This window comes from Elephas maximus, chromosome 25, assembly GCF_024166365.1.
Source record: "Elephas maximus indicus isolate mEleMax1 chromosome 25, mEleMax1 primary haplotype, whole genome shotgun sequence".
Classification (NCBI taxonomy): Eukaryota; Metazoa; Chordata; class Mammalia; order Proboscidea; family Elephantidae; genus Elephas; species Elephas maximus.
This window is the reverse complement of record NC_064843.1, coordinates 18,781,495-18,804,727: the sequence shown is the minus strand read 5'-3', so window position 1 is coordinate 18,804,727 and position 23,233 is coordinate 18,781,495. Positions and strand designations below refer to the sequence as shown.

Sequence of the window (23,233 nt, the reverse complement as noted above, 5' to 3'; positions counted from 1 at the left end):
GGAGGAGCCCTGGTAGTGCAGTGGTTAAGCACTCGGCTGCTAACAGAAAGGTCAGTGGTTTGAGCCCACCAGCTGCTCTGGAGGAGAAAGATGTCTGCTTCCATAAAGATTTCAGCCTTGGAAACCCTACGAGGCAGTTATACTCCGTCCTATAGAGTCACTTATGAGTTGGAATCGACTATGGCAATGGGTTTTCTGAAAGCAAATTCCAACTTTGTCCTATGGTCACGGGCACAACCGTCTTTGGCTTTGAAAGAGTTCAAAGCAATTTTGACTTCAGGCAGCTGTCTGGCAGGAGTTTGTTGAATGAGGAAAATAGAAAAGTGGTCTAACACAGGAAACCCCTGGTAGCAAATACACGTATCAGGAAGGCCCATGCGTGTTGTCCCCGTGTTCACTCATGACTCTCTTTAGGACACTGGTTCTCAACCTTGGCTGCACCTTGGAATCACCTGGGCCACACCCCAGACCAATTACATCAGAATCTCTGGGGGAGGGGCCCCGACAGTTTTAGTTTTTAAAGCTCCCCAGGTGGTTTCGATGCACAGCTGGTGCTGGGAATCACTGCTTTCAAGACTACCAGCGCCAAGAGATTTTCAAAGAAGTGTTCGTTGTTCCCTTTTGGAGGGGAATTTCCCCCTTGAGTTTGTAGGTTGGCTGTGGACTCAAAAGCATCAAAATTCTTATCAGTGATCGTCAATTTGATGCAATTCAGCCCTGCAGGCAAATGGAAAAGGGGTGGTGGGCTGGAGGCTTGCCTCTGCCTTTTAGCTGCAACTTCTGGCAGTGGGATGTGGTGACTACAGCTTGAGGAATGAGTTAAGGGGAGGACTACAGGGGACAATAACAATGCATTTGATCAGATTAAGCAACTTGAGTATACCTGTCCCCTGAAGAAGTAACCAGGCTTAGCCTGACTGCTGGAGGTCAGCTGCTTCCACCAGGAGGACTTCTTAATGGGATTTTCCAGGGAGGAGTACCCTTGTAAGTGCAACCTTCAAAGGCTTCGGCACTACGCTTCAGACTGAGCCAGGGCCAAGGCTCGTGAGTGGCAAGGAGACGTGGAGGAATGGCCCCAAGAGCAAGGTTTGTTCTTGTCTTCTTTTGACCTCATCAAAAGCTGAGTGTTACTGCAGTGGTGGCTCCACGCGGGAGTAAGGATTATGAGCTAAGGCCCACGGACTCCTTACTGCCCATGAACCAAGAAGACATGAAGGTATTTGCTTGTTGCTGTTGTTAGTGGTTGTTGAGTTGGCTCTGACTCAGTGTGACCTTATGTATAACGGAAATGTTGCCTGGTCCTGTGCCACCCGATGATCATTGCTACGTTTGAGCCCACTGTTGTGGCTATTGTGCCAACCCGTCTCACTGAGGGCTTCCCTAATTTTCGATGACCCTCTACTTTACCAAACATGATGTCCTTTTCTAGCAATTGGTTTTTTCTAAGTAAGCGAGCCAAAGTCTTACATCCTTGCTTCTAAGGACCATTCTGGTTGTATTTCTTCTGAGACTGATTTGTTTGGTCTTCTGGCAGTCCGTGGTATATTCAGTATCCTTTGTCAACACCACAATTCAAATGCCTCAATTCTTTTGTCTTCTTTTGTCCTTGTCCAGCTTTCTCATGCATACCAGGCGACTGAAAAGACCGGCTTCGCTTCGCTTCGGTCAGGCACACCTTAGTCATTGGTGACATCTTTGCTTTTTAGAACGTTGAAGAGGTCCTTTGCGGCAGATTTTCCCAGTGCAACATGCCATTTGATTTCTTGACTGCTGCTTCCATGGGCACAGCATTAGCTTACTTACATTAAATTGTTTTCTACACACAGGTTGCATTTGAGTGTAGAGATGGGCAGTTCCTAGGCTGGCTGGCAGGTGCTTGTAGAATGGGGGAAATAAATGGTCTTACACAGGAAACCCCTGTTAGAGCAAATGTACTAATTGGGGGAAGGCCCATGCTTTTTGCCACTTATTCACTTACTGGTCTCTTTGAAATCAGCGATTCTCAACCCTGTCTGCACACCAGTATCACCTGGGCCAATTACAGCAGACTCTGGGGGGAGGGACCTGACAACACTGGTTTTTAAAGCTCCCCAGGTGATTGGCTTTAAAAGACCACCAGGCAAGACATTTTTAAGGAGGCACTGCTACCTCTCCTGCACGGGAGCAGCCTCACTTGTAGCTGTTTCATGTACTCTCCATTTGAAGAGCGGAGCGTTCTCAGCGGCCAGTTCTGTGCCTCCCTGAGTGTAGGCAGCCCTTCTCTGGTTTGGGTTGGATTGATTCCACCCCACCTCCAGAGATGGGTCCTGACCTATGTCAGTCAGAGGAATCCTGACCTGCAATGCCTGACCCAGTGGCTCTGGTCTAAGCCTTTCAACCACAGGCAGTGGTTCATGAATGGCCTAGCTGGCTCAGAGCTCAGGTCTCTTGCTCGATAGAGAGGAAGAGAAGCTCTGAGTATGTGAACTGGAAGCACCCAACAAACACCAGGTGCCTGCCTCGGATGAAGGTGATCATGTGAGTGGCAGGCGGGGAGAGACAGAGAGCCCAAGCCCTTGTGGTGTCGTGGAGCAGCCTGCCCTACTCAGGCACAGTTACCCTACGCCCCCCCTTTATTGAGTCGTTTGGGTTGGGTTTGTTACTTGCAAGTGAGCGAGCCTAATTAAGATACATAGGCCTGATGCTTGGTAAAGAAAGCTAGCTGACAAGTGATAGGCAAAGGCTTCCTTGACAACCACTCTGAGCCAGAGCCCAAGCTGGGGCTCGGGGCCCCGTCTCTGGACTCTCAGCCCAGGGCCACCAACATGCACTAATTAGGAGAGTCACACTGAAAGGAGGCTCATCCAGCTCTTTGAGTGTTGCTTGGGTTTAGGAAAAAGCCACACTTCGGTGTCAGTATGCCCTGGATGGAGCCCTGGTGGTGCAGTAGTTAAGTGCTCAGCTGCTGACTGAAAGGTTGGCGGTTCAAACCCACCTAGTGGCTCTGCGGGAGAAAAGACAGGACTATCTGCTCCTGTAGAGATTACAGCCTAGAAAACCCTATGGGACAGTTCTATCTCATGGGGCTGCTGAGTCGAAAATTGACTAATTCCTTTTGAACAAGCAGAGCAAGTGTCAGGCTGATACCCCTCAGCAAGCAGTAATAGGTAGCAAGAATCTAGTAATATATTTTTGTATTTATGGTTACCTTCCATTAGTGGCAAATTATGCTGGTTTTCCTCTTTTTAGTGATTTTAAAAGGGCAGTTGAAACATACTAAGTAATGCAGTTGTTAGACAGATGTGGCAGATCATGAAGATGGCAGTGTGATCAAGTGTGTGCCAGTGAAAGTACAATGTGTTGGTTTACAGGTCTGGGCTCTTGGCATTCCCAGCAGGGGATGCCTTTCTTACGAGGTTAGTCTTTGGCCAAGATCAAGGCTGCATGGTATAGCTGGGAATACCAGTGGCTATGGAATCTGTTATCGTGGGTTCAAGTCAGCATCTTTCCTTTGCCTGCTGGGATCTTGGACAAGTTATTTAGCTTTTCTGAGCCTTCATGTCCACACCTGAAACTCGGAGCTAATATTGCCTTGCAGGAATTTTTTTCTTTTTTGGGTGGGGTGGGGCAGGACTGTTTTGAAGACTCAGCCATCTTGGAATTTAGTGTCCTACAATGAGTTCCAGAAGCTGCATTTCAGTGATGTTCTGAAAATGCCTGTTAAGTAGCTATGTATTCATGATGTGCCTTGAGCTTTGGGAGTTTTGAAGGAAAATACAGCACTCATAAGAAAGGTGGTCAAGCCCCTTGCCTGGGAGACATCCCCTCTCGCCGTTCCTCTTCCCAGAGATGCTGGTACAGCTTGGCTGGCAGACTGAGAGGCAACATGCAAGTCATGTGGCCATCTCCCCCTTCTCTTCCTCAGCGCTCTCCAAGGCAGGGTTTTACTTTTAATTCCTAGACTCCCAGATGGCTGCTTCCCATACACAGCTGTCACATTCACTGCAGTCTAGATGGCAGCCAGTGCAATGCTTACAGCAAATACATTGGAAAAGCCTTTTTATTTCTAGCAGGAAGCTTGCTGCTTGCTTTGTCAGTTTTCAAAAGGTGTCCGGTTTGCTTATTAGGATATCCCATTTTGTGTCACTTTATGGTTAATAAAGGCCAGGGAGATTTTTAATGCAAGAACTATTAACGTTTAAATGGACTTACATCTAATAGGGCAGATGATGCACTGTGGTGGGGGAAGGGTTTGCATCACAGATGCATGAACATTGTACTTGAAAAACATCACACACGTGACAAACTTGGTACAGTGCAGGAGACTCTGCTTTTTATTCCAGGTGTCGATCCTCGAGACGGCTATGGACCTTCTTTCCCATGGTTTTCTTAGTTGGAGCACTTTGAAATGGTGAGTTACGGATTCTCTGGGAATAATTCTGACCATATGCAACCTTCATCTTACAAGCTGACTTTTGAACATAACCCTCATCTGAGTTGCAACTTCACTATATTCACATCATAGTAAATGTTCAAGTAGTAATTTCAAGTGTTGGGAAGTAGCAGGATGCAAAAGAGTTACCAAATGGTGACACTCTTTGGTTCAAGTTTGGATCCATTTTCGGCCCAAGGTACTATGAGTTGTTGGTAGGAATGCCTTGTTTTAAAACTTGACTCACTGTCAAGTTTGTCTGCTGTTGCTTTTCAGAATAGGAGCAGCATCTTCATCTTATTTCCAATCTTCTGGAAGTTTATCAGTTGAGTCGTTCCTGCACAAAGGTGACACTGGTCAAACATGCCTGCAACTGGTACCAACCCAATGAGTAGGACGACAGGTATAAATAAGGGCCACAATGTGTAGAAAAAGCCACTGCTGGAGGGGCAGAAGGCTGGCCTGATACTTCATAAAATATATTCTACTTTTAAGTAAAGGAAATTTTCCAACACTCTAGCTAAGTGGTTCTCAAACTTCACTGGCCTAGAATCATCTAGAGATGATTTCTGGGTCCCATCACAAGTTCAACGCTGGTGGTTGAGAACTACTACTCTGTACAGCAGTACTCACCTGACAAGCGGGCTTAACCCCTTCTACTGAAGTGTTTCAGACAAGGCATTCCTCAATCTTCAGTAGATTCAAAGGAGCTTTCAAATCCAGCACCCATCACTAATTTCTGAAATGGTGCGCATCCTTCTAAATGGGCATCTGGACCAAACACACACACAACTATAGGACAACAAAAGGGGGCAGATCTTTCTGTGCTTGGATCTTAAGAGGAGATAAACAACTGTTTGAAAGAGAGACTTCTGCCTGTATGCCCAAATGACAAGAACCAAGGCTAGGGCACAAAAATGCTCCCATATACTGGAAATGGAGAAAAACCAACGTCCTAGCCAGTCTTACTCTGGAATTCATTGCCACAAGAAAACTGAAGGGCAGAAGACAAGTTCTCTAAAATAAGGACTTAGGGTTTGCCTTGTTAGAAGAGATCTACAGTACAACTGCTCAGCCTACAGTTACATTCTCTAATTAGATTACAATGTGGCAGATTGCCACAGCTTTTAAGTGATTTTCAGATTTTTCCAAAAGCAAACAGTAGCAACAACATTCTTTTAAAATGGCTTTTATTGAGACACTTTTAGGGCTTTCGCAACATTTCCAGTTGGGAATCTTTATTTCCAACTCTTAGGTGGCTAAACCCTTTTCTGAATGCCAAAAAGGCACACTCTCACCACTTAACAAGGTGGTGAGGAAGGATACTCATGTCTCTGCTCAGATGTTCAGACAGGAATGTGTTTCACCCCTGCTACTCTGCACACATCTCATTAGTCCTCCATGTAGGACTCATAAGCCCAGGAAAAGCTCTTCCCATCTGTTCATTAAAGGCAGAATAATTTCCAAACAAATGTGAGATGGTTTCAATTCGGCTGGTATTCCTATCCCAAAGAGAAAGAGACCTCTCAATGCCATAGTTTTTTTCCCCCTTATTTGGTAATCTGTAGCGTTTGGGAACATCCTGTCCCAAATATTCACTGGTCTCTACAGAATATATACTGTGTGACAGACAGCTCCCATGCCATCCCCAAATACCCTAAAGGTCTTCGTCTATTCTAGCATTTTCTCCTGTATTCTTTTTGAGAAGCATTAACAATATTTTAGGGAGAGGATGGTCAATTCTTTACTTTCAGGTAACAAAAGCATTTTAGGTTTTTGGGAAAGGGTCTTAGAAGTTATGGAAATCGATCAGAGCTTTTTAGGCCAACATTCCTGAGAGGTGACTCACTGACCAGGCTCTGCATGGGTTGAAGCATCCCAGCATGGTTGGAACTGTGGAAAATGCTGGCCTAACTCTGCCTCCTTGTAACTTTCTGCTCTTGAGTACAAGTCACTCATCGGAATCTATGCAGAATAAATACACTACCTCCTTCCATCTTGACAGCCCTCCAAACATGTGATCTCCAAAGCCTATTTTTCTTAACAGCAAGTTGGTCAAGAGAGTTATAACAAAGGCAGAGTGTGGCTGCCTGTTTGGTACAATTGTTCCCATCGTAAGGTGAAAGCTAACATTTATTTCATTTAGAAGAAAGAACACCAGGGCATTAAGATTCTGCTTGCAAACCAACCCCAATTTATGTTTACATCCTTTTATGACATTTACATATATAAGCAGGCTCTTCTCTTTAACAAAAGTGGAACTGAAAAACTCAAGGATGTTTACTTTAGCAGTTAGAGAGGTGGAGGGGGGGAGGAGACCAAAAGAATTTCTAACAGGTGCCTTGAGAGAAAGTATTATTTCCACAAATAGCAGATCTCGGTTTTCCACAAGTTTGCTTGGTGACTGTGGCTTCTATCTCTGATGAAAGAGGATATAAAATGGCACAAAATATAATGGACACAGGACTGTCATGTGTAATAAAGCAAATATTTACATTAAGCACAATACAGCAATTTATTTAGATGCTTAAAATGAATACAAAGGGAAATAAAGATCACAAAATTATACATACTACAACGGTGTGTCATATATTAGATGGTATAAATGAATACACCAAGGTGGTGTTTAACTAAAGATAAAACTAAATATCCAAAATGCAGCACTCATTGGTTTGCTGCTTTTAACACAACACACTTTTATACAGATCTAAAAGGTGTCAAAATTAGTAGCTGCAAAGTCAATTCTTGCATGTAATTTTAGCTTAAAAGATTTCAGAAAACAGATCTGAAATACCAGTTGTTTTTGTCAGCTGTAATGTCAAGGATATTCAGAACAAGAAAAATTCTATAATACAAGAGAGTCCAGATATATACTTTATGTGGCTGGCCTCTGTTGCAAGATTGTACAAGGTTATGTGCAAAAACTAAGTCTGTCCAAAAGTCCGTACTAGCGCAGTTTCAAGCTTCTGCTAGGGAAACTAGATATAGCGTTTATTACACAGCAAGGGCAACACTAAAAAAAGAAACAAGTCTATGATGAGTACACAATAACAATATCATAAGCATCACTTGAATAGGTCTAAAAGACTGTACAAATATACATTTCAACTATTCAGAATGAATACATGGAAAAAAACAAAAAAACAAAAACAGATTTTTCCCAAAGTCTACTATACACATTGAACTGGCAGCTTGTATGTTATTGGCCCTACACTACCATGTGAACCAGGGGCTTCTCAAAGACATCCAACCAACCATTTACAGAGGGAAAGAAATGTTGAAAAGGCAGATAAAAGAAACCTCTGCTTTTCCTCATGTGCGTTCGTGAGCCACCAGCTTGTTGGTTTTTCACATTTAGTCACTGTGTGTGTCACAGCAGATTCTGAAGCAAGATCAGCCAACAATGTGTCACGTACTCAGAAACCACTAAGATTGCAGCGGCCATATGTCCACGTAAGCCTTATGACCCAGCACTCAAAAGGCAGTACCAGTCAGAATATAGCTCTGCAGTCAGACGGGAAGACAGAGCCCCAGGTGGGAGCATGTCACCGATGCTGGGGCACTTGGCACCTAGGCCTGCTGGCTGCTCAGTTTAACTCCGGTTAAGCTGCCATGCATTGGCTCAGCTACCCCATCCGTCATGGTGTCAAACTGCTCCCCATCCTCGCTGTCAATTGTGCTATTCTGCCACTCAATCTGTGGGTTGGATAAGCGCTCATCATTTTCAGATGCATTTTTCCACTGTGACTGGTCCTTGGACCAAAACCCCTCAACTTTTCCATAGGAACTATTCTTCCATTTCAACTGCTCTCTGTCACCTTGCATGGTAGCCTTTTTTTGGGCAGCTGGCTTACTGCTCCTCGCATCTTCACTCTGGGAAGACTCATCGGACCAGGTGCCTGGTTTCATCTCGCATGTGTTGTCCTCAAAGTCTGACACTTGTTGGGAACCAGGCCCGCTCTCAGATGGAGAAGCTCCATCTTTCCACTCAACATCATCTTGATCAACCTCACTATCAGAAGCATCGTGCAGCAGTTTGGTTGGTTCCTCAGTCAAATGAATAGTCTCATATTTTGAACTATTCTCCTCTTTTTGGTCTAGCTTCTCCTCAGCTTCTAAGTCATCCTCGGGAATTACCTTCGGTATGTGTTCCTCTGGGTTATCAGTAGGGAGTTTAGGCTCAACTTCAAAAACGGGGTCAAAAGGGCTACCACTTCCATTGGATTCTTCTTCTAAATTTTCAAAACTGTCTGAAGAACTGTCATCTTCCTTTCCAAGGTTCAGCTTTTTGTCAGCAGTTTTACTAGCATTGACTCTGGAATCTTTCTCATCGTGATTTTCAAACAACCACTCGGCATCAAAATCCATCTCATGCTTGACTTTATTTAATTCTTTCATGTTAAAGCCCAGCAACACACCAGGCTTGTACTTTTCACAATCTCGGACACACTTCTTCCTTTTGTTGCTAAAATGGGACGCGATGTCACTCTTCCACAACCATAAACTGGCTGCCAGCTTCTCAATTTCTCTCCTGGTGGGATAGGGCTGTTTGTTGAAATACTTTGTTAGAAAGCTTTTCCTGGCTTCATAGGAATCATCTTCATGACCCTTTGGGTCTAAAGCTAAAACAACAGGCTCTTCAGGCTTCTCTTCGAAGGCAGGTGAGTCGACATCCTCATCTAGCTTTCGCTTTTTCAGCAGTGGAAACTCCATTTGCTCGTAAGTGCGCTTCACAGGTGCCAGGCCTGGAGACTGATTAAGCCGAGAGGGTGCATTGGTCTTATCCTGGCCATTTTGGGTCTTTCCAACCCCCCTGCAGTGAACTAGATGCAGCGTGATCGTTGAGGCGGTCATGTTGCTGGTGTACACACCCAGGCAGTGGATGCATTTGTAGGTGAGCTTTTTCTCAACGGGATGAACCGTCTGAATAACTTGGTGTCTCTCTCGTAAATGATGTGCAAGTGCGTCGGATATGGGTCCTTTCAGGATCGAAAAGCAAAGCGGGCAAAGGGTTTTCCCAACATCTTTTTTATAGGGCACTGCAGCTTGAGGTGAACTTTTGACAGGAACATCTGCCTTTTCCTGGACTTTTGGCTGTGGCTTTGGAGGGACTGGAGGAGTATTTTGGGCGTGGTAAGCAACAGACTCAGCTGGGGCATCTCTCAGGTTGTATGTAGTTACAAGGAGATGGATGTTAGTGTGACTACCCTGCTGCAACGTCAAATCGAAACTCAAAGTAGAATCCGTCTTCGGACCCATCTCTTCGTCGATGTGAACCATCCGCATGTGTGCCGCCATCTTCTCCACGTCGTTGAAGGTCGAGCGGCAGTAGGGACAGGACAGGCCGTGGATTAGCATGTGGTTGAGCAGGGTGTCCGTGGGCAGATAGCGGTTACAGTAGAGGCATTTGCTAGTGAAATTGTGTATTTTCATAATGTAGTTGGCGACTGCTGGGACCTTCTCAGCTTTATGTTCTTTTTCGAAGTGCACGCTGTAGACATTTTCGGGGAAAAGCTCATTGCAGATTGTACATATTTTCCACTTTTGGGTTGAGGAAGTATTGGCTGGAGGAGGGCCCGTGGCAGCTGCAGTGGGTTTGGAACTGGACTGACCTAACACTCTGGACGCCTGCGACTGGGAGAGGGAAGGAGACTTTAACTGGCCTGACGGGAGAGAAGAGGCATTAGCAGGCTGAAGGGAGTATCTCGCTGGTGCCTGGGACCTCTGCTCTGACCCAAGCCCATAGGATCTTCCATTTCCACTGGGAAGTAACTGCTTCACCGACTGGGACTGCTGAGGAATGGAGACTGGGGCATTGCCACCAAGACCCAGTCTCATTGACTGGCCAACGCCATAGCCCTGGCCTACAGACTTGACTCCATAGTTGTTCTGCTGTAAGTGAACATTGGACATCATGTTGACTCCTGTGGAATTTAAGTTAGGCTTTGGTATTGAGAGTCGATTCACCATCTGCTGCGATGGTAAGGACCGGACATTTCCAGAAGCAAGGGAACTAATTCTTGGTGGGAGTCCCATGCCCTTCTTCTCTTGAGGTTTGGGGGCAATTAGCATCAAGGGTTTGGATCGGGGAACCACCACATTCGTGTGCCCAATCATGGCAGTGACCTGATAACCTATGCGTTCATGGTCTTCAATGACATGTTGTACCAAGGCTTCATAGGACTTCGGCATGAAAAGGCATCGCTTGCAGTGTATACCGCACTCCTCCCGGGCATTTGAGCCCAAGGGGACTGCACCGTTGAGTGACTTTTCACCTGCCTTTGCTATGTAAGGTGCTGCCACATGTTGAAAATGTTCCCTGTAAATGTGCTTCCTCACTATTTCATAAAGAGGATCTCGGTAAGTGCACTTCTTACAGTAATAAACAGCTTGCTCTACACTATCAGCCTGCTTAGGTTTAAGGCCATCATTTTTGTTTTTATCTTTGAAAGTGCTGAGGCTGCTACTTGGTGCGCTGGCATTTGGAGCATGAAATATCTTAATGTGTGTTTCCAAAGTCTTTTTGTCTGCGTTGAAGGTACAGTATGGGCAATTAAGAAGAATCCTATTTTCAAAGTCTTCACTATGGACATTCCGGAAATGACTTTTGTAGGCAGAGAAGAATTTTGAGGAAAATGGACAAGCACTGCAGCAAAAAGGTTTTGTCCGATAGTCCTAAAGAAAACACAAAAACTGGAATCAGAATGCCACTTCAGACAGGCAATTACAGGTTCTAGATTTTTTTTTTCCAGACATCCCCGGGGTGCTGTTTTTAGAAGTGAACTCTCCAATGCACTGATCTCAGTATAACATATTTCTCCGTTTGCAGTAGTATTAATTTATGAAATTGAAAAAGCTGTTTTATGTTTAGTACTTTTCATTTAGGTTCCACAGTGTATTCTGTATTCTCAATGTTTAAAAAACACCAGAGTCACATTTGATTGGTTTTAGACAAACCAAAGAAAAATGGCCTCAAGATAAACATTATTTACAGTTAGAAATGTTAAGAATAACGTATATGAAATCATTTTCACTCAGTGGACCAGGAAGCTGAGAAAGGGTTCAGATTTCCTACACAGAATTCAGTGCCTGGAGCGCTTTATTGCAATTAAGGTACACTTTTTATTCTTTCTACCATTAAAAAAAAAAAAAAAAAAAAAAAACCCACATCTTCAAAAATCTCACACTGTTTCTCTGAATGTAGTATCATTCAGATCTCACTGCTGATGAAAAAACTCACTGGCCTGAAAGTCAGCTTCCTTCTATAAGTCTTACTGTTCCTTCTCAAGCAGAGCAGCTTCAAAAGAACTAATCAAGTAACAGCTGCTTTGATTCAAATTAAGAAAAGTAAAATTCTCCTACAGACTGCAAAGGATTGCATGGTGTAAAAAGGCAATAATGCGTTACAGAATACACCGATCTCGAAGAGCAACTTTCAGAACTCTGGTCCTCTGACGAATACAAGTGAAACACACACCTGGAGCGAGGTCATCTTTCCCCCTAGAAAGCCACTTTGTTTCCAGATACTAGTTTGAACCAAAATGAAATACTCTGCTTTTCCTTAAAGCTTAATTATTTTTTCCTGTTCTGGGATTCTTAAAACTGAATCAACTGCAATGATGTGTCCCTGTCTCACTGGGAAGCTTTCACATCTGAAGACTGCTGGCTAATACCTTTTCCTTGGGTAGCAAAAAAGAAGGACCCCGATAACTATACTATCAAAGTTCTGAGGCAGAGCTTAAAAGTACCAATTCTCTACCTAGTATGCTCCCACAGATGGAACAGATCAGTACCAAGACAATTACCATCACTACTGAAAAAGCTACACCTAAACTGACCACGACTTTTTCCAATGGAAAAGGAAACACCACCTATACATAACTCCCTGTGTCTCTGTCACATCTTCATCTAGTGACACTTGTTGGCACCTCCAACTATTTAATATTGGTTTTAATGCCAATCTGTAAAAAGTTAAATGTCACCCCTCTCCGACACTTCCATCTACAGAGTCATTTACCCCTCCCTCCCAATATGCTGGCTCAGGCCCCTCATAGAGGAGTGCCATCAACAGAGAAGAGTTTAAATGGAAGAGTTCAGCCCACCTCTCTTTAGAAAAAGCAAGACAGAATACAGAGAACAATTACAGAAACCCAGAAAAACAATGTTGGAAAGAAAATTTTGGAAACGGAAGTGCCAAAGTATTTGGGGAAGGAGATGCTAGTGTTTAACAGACTTCGGAACTTTTGAAGCAACAAAATTTCCTTTTATTCTTATGCTTGAAGTTTCAGTCCAATGACAGAAAGAATAAGTTCTTCCCAGTTTTCTCTACCACTTAGGAAAATATGTAATATGCAATTTTGACACTTCTCACTTTAATACTGCTGGCTACAAACGCTGCATCACTAAGAAAGGCCTAGAGCTGAAAACGGAGTATTCCCAAGAATGCTGCCATTGGGAAGTCTCCTGTACCACTTACCTGGTTTTTTGTAAGCGAAGGGTCCCACAGTCCTACATCCTCCCATGTAGTGTTTTTCAAATAAAAGTCATTAGGTTCAAACTGTTTAAAATCCTAGAAAACAGTAAAAGAAGTTTACAAGAACAAAGTGGAATCACTCTAGCCCAAGCTTACATATAAATCCTACCACTAAACGAGGGCTGGGGAGAGGCACAGGAAAACCAACCCTATCAAGAACTAAACTAGGAGTGATAAGGCTCTTAGGAAATACAAAAAGCCATATGAAATTGCATCAAATGTTTTATTTCAACCAGACATTCCCCTGATGATCAGCCAGGTTACCAAGGAAACCCCTGGGAGTTCTAAGTAAAAACCAGCCATGTATTAATACCAAAGCACTTTTCATTAGAATACCGTAACTCGACAGTTACAGTACTGAAATACAGTGTAAGATAACAATGTTCACTTACAGCACTGTGGACATGCTATTCTATAGTGGGGTGGGGACGGGAGACTGGATTGGTAACTAGGAAGAAAACTCAGGATTTCTGAACCCAAAAAGCAGGCAAAGGAATCCATTCAAAGAAAGTAAACAGTATGATGTTAAATTTATATGCTCATGTAAAAATCTAATGGCCAGTTTCTCCAAAGAGAAGGAAGACAGAAAGTGTTGGGATAAAATTCCCCTTGCTCATAAAGGTTCATAGCTCAGTGTGGGAAAATCAAGTCCATGTAATTTCCAGAGACTGTAATGGGTGTAATAATATAAGAACAAATCAAATGCAGGATAGAAAAGGTCCCTCAACATTCCTGTGAAGACTACTCCACCGAGTGTGGCCTGAATGGAATGCTTCATCCGGGCAGACCTACCTGAAAGTGTAGGGTATGAGGGCTGCTTCTACACTGAGGACAACATAACCAGAGAGGCCCACTTTGGAGAAGCTGCAGTCTTCACGGTCTACCCCTGGAGTACATTAGTGGGACTCAGGGAAAGAAAAGGTATTGCACGAAGGAATTTTTTTTTTTTTTTTTTTTACTTTTAAGTCTATCCACTGACTGAGCACCCGTTATGTGCTAAGCACCGTACTAGGTGCTAGGGGAATGAATACTTGGATGAACAAGGTAGCTATGGTCCCTGGCCAGCTGGAACGTAGAGGCTAGTGGGCAAAAGCAGCTTTACAAATTTCTTTTCAATCCGAGGCTTTCTGTGACCACTTAACCATTAGATCTGGAGCAATGAATGAGATCTGGAAAAGGAGGAAGCCATCGCACTGGCTATCCCACAGGGCTGTTATAAGGCTCAGAGAATAAAAAGGCTAGAAAAAACAGTCTGTAAGGTCTAAACTGTTATACAAGGGGAAGATAATAGTCTACAATGGGTTAAAAGGGCCAACAAATGCTGAATTCCCACAGAAAGAGACAATAAACACCCAAACCACCACGCATGCCTCAACATCAGATCACAGCACTCAGGCTCTGGAGCCTGCCAGACCTTGTCACTTCCATAGTTATGTGGGGCTGGACCTAGTTCTTCACCAATTTCTTCATTTGTAAATAAGAATTCCTACATCTCCTCATGGGCTGCTTTAAGGATTAAATTTCGAGACAATTTTAAAGCACCTAGTACAATGTATGACATACCTAAGTAACTCAATGGTAGCTGCCTTTGTCTCAGACTGCAAGATGAAAAATGTCCATTTTAGGGAGAAGGTAACACGTTAGGTGTACTGAGAAAGTTCTGGTGAAGCTAATGCTGTGGTTAAAATTCAGAACCACATCTAAGAATTAACCATCCTGGCCACTGACACAAAGTAATGGATCAGAGGCTGAGTCAATTAAAATAAAAAAATGACATGCTACTTACTTCTATATGTTCTTTACAGTATTCCAACCCAATGTCACTAAGTATTTTTTTCACAGTTTTCCGGGCTTTTCTTAAACTGCCAAGATTGTTGACAGGAAGTTGGAACATAGTTTCTATTGGGAAAAAAAATTTAAGTCAAGTCAAAACATGTGCAACTTGTAATATTTACTAATTCCACTAATGGTAGTAGGATCAATCACAAACCCTCACCCAGTCCAACAAAAAAGGGCAGGTAGATAAGAATGTCTAAGTATGTGCTCTCTACTCTTTATTTTTACCAGGAAATTTTATGCTATAATTGATTGAGTCTAACTAACCTGGCACAGTTCCAATGGACTAAGCTTTTAAGAAATCAGAATTAGGGAAACAATACTGACCAATTATTTTTAAATCAAATGTGAGTGCTCTTCTCCTTGTGATGCTGAACTTCTGAAAATAGAAAAATGTCTGCCATATTGGTATCATTGCCACACAATTCTGGGTGCCAGGGTAAAGAAAGTTTCTTTATCTGGGAACTGTCTTGCATATTGCTATGGTGTTCTTAAATAAACATCCTCAAAGTCTCTGTATGCTCTCCAAACTAAAAACACTAATGGGTATGTAACGTACACCCTGAAGGCACCCCCCTGAACACAGGCACTCACGTCTGGTCATGGAATGAATGCCGAGTAGGAAAAACTGGGCAACTGGCATCAGAGCAAATGGTAACAACTGTTAGAGACTTCATTAAAACAAAGATAAGCAAGGAAGCCTTTTGAAAAACTGAAAAGCCTACATGTGTAAGGGAAGTGAAATTTAGATCCACTTTCCCAAGTTCTTTACAGATTAGAGCATGTGTTTAAATAAGACAATAAAATTAGTAAAAACTTGGGCAGCTGAAAATTTGTGCTGCCTTCAATATGACTGATCCAGAAATGCTTCCTTTAAAAATGTTAAATTACCATACAATTTAAATCTAAATTCAAAAAAAAAAATTGCAGGACATAAAGTAGTTCTAAAAACCAAAAACAAAGCACCAGGCATTAAAATTTAATGCGTGCAAACCTGGGTTTCTAAACAATAAAGGCTGTTCCTCTAATTCCACTACCATTTGTAAACCATGATCACAAGGTCAAGTTATCCAACTGATCAAACATAATAAAACCTCACGTCACCTCTTTGATTATTCCACAAAAAAAACAAAAAAAAACTCATTAACTATAGAAAATGGAAAAGTAGAGGGGGAAAAAAAGAGTGAACCCTACCAAACCAACAATACATCCTGGAAATTCTGAATCTGCATGTATTACTGGACTTTAGAAGTCTCAAGCTATCCTATAAAATGTACCAAAGTTTAACTGGGACCAAAAGAGAAACATATTTCATTGAAATACAATTATCAGACTCAAGATGGAAATCCTATTAGCTGGGATCTTCTGCTCTCTCTGAAATGCTGATAATTTGCATACCGGTAGACTTAAAACTTGCTTCTGACATAATTAATGTGCACTCAAGGCCAAATCCATTATCCTTTGTGGAAATTTTATTCCCAAATTGTTTTAAAACATCTTTTTGATGGTTTTAAACCATAATTAAAAAAAAAAAACACAATTGTTTAATAAAACAGTTCCCACAAACCAGGTCTTTTAGAGAAATATCTGATAGAAAATGTTTCAGAAAAACAGAAATGTGTTACGGGGTAATTCTGAAGAGATGAGGCATCAAAATGGATACCCACACAGGCACCCAAATCTGCAAAGTGACATCTTGTTTCTCTACTCATTTCATAAACTCTCTGTGGGCCAGCCAAAATTCAGCAGCTCTTTTGGAACTTTCTAAGTTAATCCCACTTCACTTCAGAAGCAGAGATATGCCCAGAAAGCAGCCATTCTTGGTTTTCCCTGCCTCCTGGAATCCAACGTCTCAGCCAAAACAGACACAAAGATTTGGAAATGTAGTCACTACTGAGTCTACCTATCTATAGAAAATACTCATGGGAAGTCATAACTGAACTCAGGAGAAAGGAAAATACATTCCCCTATGGAAAACACCAGGAATTCTAAGTGCCTACCCACAGCTAACAAAGACATTTAAAGACCTCCCAATGAAACACCTCATTGCATGGCTGGAACCCAAATGATTCACAGCAGTTCTGAAAAAGTGAGTATGCTCCATAAGTGAGCTTAGCTGCAAGAAATTTAAAATTTGCAAAAACTGGTATTTCAGTTATAGAGTCAGTCTCTTGAGTTTACTTATGTAGGCTGAATTAAACAGACTTATAAATAAAACAGTGACACTACTTGCTGGAAAATGCTGCACAAAAAATTGTTCTTTGTTCTATGCTTAGCAGCTAGCAAGAGCCCATATTAAAGTTTACACTGAAAGATAGAGCGTTCTGAGTTAAGATTATAATGATTTTGGGAATTCCATACTCTGACCCCTTTCCCACTGATGGAGGCCAGTTCCAAGATTTTGTCTGTCTGGAGCTAGAATAACACACATTCGTATCTGTTAACATCCTCAGGATTCTCACAAAGATTCTTCTTTTTTTTTTTTAATTAAAACACTTTCCTTAGGTAAAACAGGCATACAGTACAGGAAAGTAAAAAAGGCCCTCTCTTGCTCCTATCCTCTAGCGATGCAGCTCTTCTCTCCAGAGAGGCCACTGTTACCTATTTCTTGTGTAGACTTCTTCAGCTTTTCTATGCCTGTGAGAATCCAAAGATGCCTTGAGACACAGTCTTGAGCAAACTTTATCAGTCATGTTAGAATTATTATGCTTGCTAAAAAAAAGAACTTATAAGGGCCCATGTTTTCTCAGCCTACTACTCGCCGTTAAGAAACCTAAGGTCAAGTGAACAGCTGACTCTAGGGTTCCTTAATGTTATTTAATTCTTGTTTAAAAACTTTTACAGGAATTACTTCTGGCCTCCTCCACTGAATTAGAAATCTGGAAAAGGGGCCCATGTAGAGGGATGGGCTTACTTTCTTCCCCATTTTGTCTCTCAAATAGCTAATCCTTTCTCTTCATTCTCCTTGGCTATCAGGATGACCATTTCTACCAGGTCAGCATCATTATCTCAATACCAAGGAGAGCTCCCTTCAGCCATATTCTGAATCTTTCAAGCTCATAGTGTAAAAAAGACAAAATAACCAATTTAATGGAAATCAACTGTGCCACTGTCCATCTGTTCATCAGTCATTTTTGGGCACCTACACTTTGCCAGGAACAGAGAGCTGAATAAGACAAATTCTTCCCCTTCAATAATCCATCACTTCTAGAGGACAGGGCCTAGAGCACGGGACAGCCAAAGTCACTAGAATAAAGACACTTGTTCCTCTTGGAACTGCCCCTGCCACAACTGGTGTGCTGTCAATTACAGCAGAGTGTACATGACTTAGGTTGACCAATAAGAGTATCCTACCACATAACACTGTAATTAGTACAGAGTTGGACATGTGACTCAACTAGGGCTGACAGTGATATTGAAAGGGAGAGCTGGGAGCTGCAACCACAACGAGAAAAGCGGAGGGATGGAAAGACTCCTACTGATACCACTTAAGGTCCTCAATCCAGCTAAGCCTGACAGACACCCCCCTAGACCTTTCAGACACGCAAGCAAACACAGTACCACTTTTGCTTAAGCCCTTTGGTTCATGTCATTTGCAAACAAGTATCTTGGTAGACCAACTGGGCATAGGGAACACAGAAGAACAATAGCTATAATTATACTTGTGAATTAGATCTAATACAAAGAATACTTTAACAAGATGATATAGTTATTCTTAAAGATGCTTTGGCCCGGGATTCATTAACAATGAAAAAAAAAAAAACAAACCCCCAAACACAACACTGTATCAAAAAAGCCAAACACTTTCTAAATTTTAAAATATGGGCAAAGTTCAATGACCTACTCAGAATAGGGCTAACATTTCCAAGTTATTTTATCCGTAATTTAAGACAACTAGCTTTTTGGTAAGCATATGCCATCTGATGAACTAAAACCATCAATTTTTGAGAATGATCTAAATTTACTGTTAAATGATTTGACTACGCTCCTTTCTATATCCATTTCTGCAAATTATAATCACACCTACTCATTAGGGCCTGAACATTAAAACAAAATTTTGTTAATCTTGCCCAAACTCCTATTCATGTGCTTCTCAGAAAGTGTCAGGTGGTTGAAATGAAAATCTAACATCTGTAGCCCAAGACTACAAATGAATTAAAACCACATAAATAAAGATAAAAGATGGATGGAATACATGTCTTCTTGCTTCATCAAAAGCAAAATTATTCCTTTACTCCAAGTACCAGAGGGTAAGTACTGGCAGAGAAAACCTGGCTAATGAGGAAATAACCTATCTGCAGGCTGAATCTATATGGGGGGGGGGGGGGGGCCGGCGGCAGGGCACATGATGATGCAACAAGCAATAATTGTGAACTTAAGCAAAGAGGTCATTAACTAAGAAATCTAATTATAATCATTTATGAAACAATGTTGTTGTCTGATGCCCTTGAGTTAGGTTCCAACAAAATGCTGCCTGGTCCTGCACCATCCTCATGATTGTTATGCTTGAGACCAGTATTGCAACCACTGCGCTGATCCACATCATTGAGGTTCTTACTCTTTTTTGCTAACCCTCTACTTTACCAAGCATGATGTCCTTCTCCAGGGACTGGTTCCTCCTGAAAACATGTCCAAAGTCTTGCCACCCTCACTTCCAAGACAGGTTTGTTCATTCTTCTGGCAGTTGATGGTATGTTCGATATTTGCTAATACAACAGCTCTGCCCAAAGCCCTGGATCTAGTCAGAAGAGTGTTCTTGGCTCTTCTGGGAACTCCGGACACTTAGATGGCAGTGTTAAGTCAGCAGGCTCAGGGCAAGGCTTGCAGGACCCGACACACAGTTAATGTGGGGTGTCTATGGCAGTACTTCTGCAAAGCTACCAGATCAAAGATGGTGGCATATAGTCTATAATGAGGGACCGAAGAGACAAACAGAAAACCATTTACTTAGGCAAGGGTCAAGAGACCTGTGCCACTGGAAAGTTAAAAAAAAAAAAAAAAATCTAATCTTAAGCATTTGACCAGGCACAGAGAATTAATCAAGCCAGGAGAAAAAGCATCCGAATCAAACTTGTCCAGATTACATTTTTAAGTTACTGCAAGTGTTAATCTAGCACGGCATTTTCCAATATACAGGTCTTCAGGTTTTTAAAAATATGCATTATTTAATGTTTTACAAACCCCTGATAACAGCATACAATCATTTCATAAATGATATATGGCACTAATTTAACATGCCATAAAATACAGCAATGAACATAGTAGTGTGTCCTAGTTTCCACTGACTGCAGGTATAAGTGCTACTTTCTAATACTTTGGAACAAAAAGCTGTATCCAGAACAACTGCTAATGCATCAGTTGTACTAGTAAAGCAGATCTGTGTTTTTCATAATAAAAGCCTAATAAGAGCTAACCAAGCAAGGATGTCTACTACTTCCTTACTGTAGCACTTAAGCTGCTTAGTCTAAACCAGTGGTTTTCAAACCCTTAAAAAAAAGGGGGGAAGGCAGTGAAAACCCTTCCTTCCAAAGGAATCTTGGGTAAATTCAAAAATTAACAAAAAGATAAAAAAATAGAGGCGGTCAGGTTGAACAGAGGAAGCACCTTGCTTGAAGTGTCCCCTTGAAATAATCACTAGTCTAAACCAAACCCCAGATGCAAACTGACGCCAAAGTGGCAGACCGAAATGTAGACTCTGGGCCTAGTGGTCGTCACCCAAAGCATGACATTTGACATCTATGCTACAATTCCAATCAAGAGTTTACTGAAAATCTTCGCTAAATACATGTGGATCAGAACATAAATTTATAGGAAACTCATAGTAAGCCTAAAGGATCAGTACATGAAGTTTTTACTTCGATGTTGTCTTTTCAACATTCCTACATTCAGCTATAAATAATAACACAATCTCTCTGGGAATATCTTTTAGCTTGACAAGGGGGAAAAAAAAATCAAGAGCTGGAAATGATACCATTACTAGTGAATAAAAAATGGCAGCTGTTATCTTCTTTGGTAACATCATCAATGCAAATTAATATGTAAGAAATTCAGACACCGATTTTTAGCCCTGAATACTTAAAACTCAAAACCAAGCACTCCCATTAATGCTAATCCAAGTATTTATATAAAGATCTTATAACCCACACGGGCGTTAAAGTGTCAGATTTTTGAAGTTTTTTTTTTAAACCACTGATCTAACTCAAGAATACTAAATTATGCTGGCAGTTTCCTAAGTGGGACAAGGCATTTTTAGGAGATCATCATGAACAAAGTCAAAGTGTCAAGTTACTTCACTATGACCAAAGTTTAAAAACAAAACACAGATCTTGTGATGTCTTTGTGGAAACAATTAGGATTCATTAAGATCAAAACTATTTAGAAAGAGATCATTCCCATATTTATGTATTCTCTTTCCCTCCTACCTTCCCCTCAGTAATACAATATTCATCTACAACACTCATTGAGGAGCCCTGGTGGCACAGCAGTTAAGAGCTTGTCTGCTAACCAAAAGGCTGGCAGTTGGAATCCACCAGCCACTCCTTGGAAACCCTATGGGGCAAGTTCCACTCTGTCCTACAGGGTCGCCTTGAGTCAGAATCAACTCAACTGCAACTAGTTTTGCTTGGTTTTTTATATCACCCACTGAGTAAAACATCGGTCATTATAAAACCCTTTCTTTTTATAACCAGTAAGCCCTTATCTTTGACCATTGAGGGATCTATATCCAAAGTGATGAACAAAGATATATTTGTCCTAAGGGTGTCTCTAAGTCCTACATTTAAGTTAAATCAGTTGTAAAAAAGATTTATATATCTGTATTTTTAAAAATGAACCTTGTAAAGCCTTGCAGAACAATGCTCTAAATTGAGTAAGTCTGTCAAGAGCCCATGTTCAGTCTGGAAGCAATCATGCCACTCAACCTTCTAAAACACAGCCCTGAAGAGAAGCTGCTTATCTTTCACTCTCCTGTAAGCTTGGGCAAAAGACCTTTCAGATGTCAGAGACTCTTCAAAAAAAAAAAGGGGGGGGGGAGTGGGGGGGGAGGGGTAGCTCTATTGTCTCCCCCCTCCTCGCCTCCCAATCCAGTACCATCAAAGAACAAGCAATTCTCTGCTCTCCAAGGGCAGAACGCACCTCTGGGTTAGGAGATATCACTGTGCCACGTGATGGCGGGAAGAAAAGAAAGTTTCGTCTCATTGCTCCCTAATCTTACCGGAAAATGTACAACAGCAGTGTTGAGGTTAAAACAGGGGCCGTTTGGAAAGCCAAGAGGAATAGAAAGCAAAAACCATGTTGCAAACGATGGCATACTTGTACTAAAAGCTAAACTTGAATAATGAACATCAATTATAGTTTAGGATAATCATGTTAGAATACTGTTAATAAAGGCAAAGCAGCAGGCAGGAAATGTACCCAACTTGTTTTCTTGCATATTTAACTACTGACTGCATTGGATTTTTACTACTCTCCCGGTTTGATAAAAAACAATTAATTTAAAAGTTTCAAATACAAAATTGCCTCCACTTGCGGTGGGGGGAGGACACTTTAACTTTCAACTTTTTAACCACATCAATTATAAAATTCCTTATAAAATTTTGCAACTCCTTTTTTTTTTTTATATAATACTTTTCGTAACTATTTCTCTAGTAGGCAGAATGAGTATATTTACCTAAACACAGCATCCTTTACAGGTATGTTTGGTGATAGGAACGTGCTTTGCTACTTTTCTATCAACAATGTATGAATTCCTTCTACAAATAACCCCGCTCTAGTGACAGGAGTGAAAAATCTCACCAGGCCACTGGTCCACAGTGGATGGCTCTATTCCCAGGTTTACTCTCTACAGTGTTCTGTAACCCACCCATACCTCCAGAAGTCTTAATTCCTTAGCCACATGACAGCCTTTCAAGTTCTTAAGACAGCCCGCCCCAAAGTCTTCCCCCATTCTCCAAGTCAATCATGCTCAGCTCACCATTCTTTCTGTCATCTCAAGGCTGTTCTATTGCTCCAGTTTGTCAATCTCTCCGGTGTCCTGAACGAACTGCTGTTCAGATGTGACATCATCAGGAGGTAAAAAGTGTGACAACGTCTGTAATTCTGGGCATTATTTTTAAATTAATGCTCTTGAAGTGCATTTGTGTTGGTGGCAGCCACTTCACATATGACTATCATCAACTACAATTTTTCTTTTTAAATATGTGCCGCCTTTTTCAGCATTAGCTGGTTCAGCTGGTGAGAAAAAAAGATGACTTTTATTGACTCCACATCTGATTAGAAATAACTACCACCAGGCTTTCCTTACCTTCTCAAACATAGGGGCACTAGCAGTCTGACTGCAAAATGAAAAAGAACAAGTGTCCCATACAGGGCTTGGGAGAGACGGGAGATTTGACATTCGTATTTTAAATCACTGTCTAAATGGAAATTTGTTATGAAAAAGCAGCAAGAATCAC

General features: G+C 41.8%; 1 protein-coding gene across 1 annotated transcript in view; it reads right to left on the bottom strand.

Annotated features, from left to right (window-relative positions):
* Positions 1–6,469: 6,469 nt before the first annotated feature.
* The window catches only part of ADNP (activity dependent neuroprotector homeobox), a 29,749-nt gene continuing 12,985 nt past the window's right edge, over positions 6,470–23,233 (bottom strand). The window contains exons 2-4 of the mRNA XM_049868897.1: positions 14,731–14,843; positions 12,888–12,980; positions 6,470–11,086 (exon numbers count right to left, since the gene is read on the bottom strand). Of these exons, the coding sequence (XP_049724854.1) occupies positions 7,982–11,086; positions 12,888–12,980; positions 14,731–14,838 (3,306 nt within the window). The 5' untranslated portion in view covers positions 14,839–14,843 and the 3' untranslated portion in view covers positions 6,470–7,981. The remainder of the gene's footprint in view (positions 11,087–12,887; positions 12,981–14,730; positions 14,844–23,233) is intronic.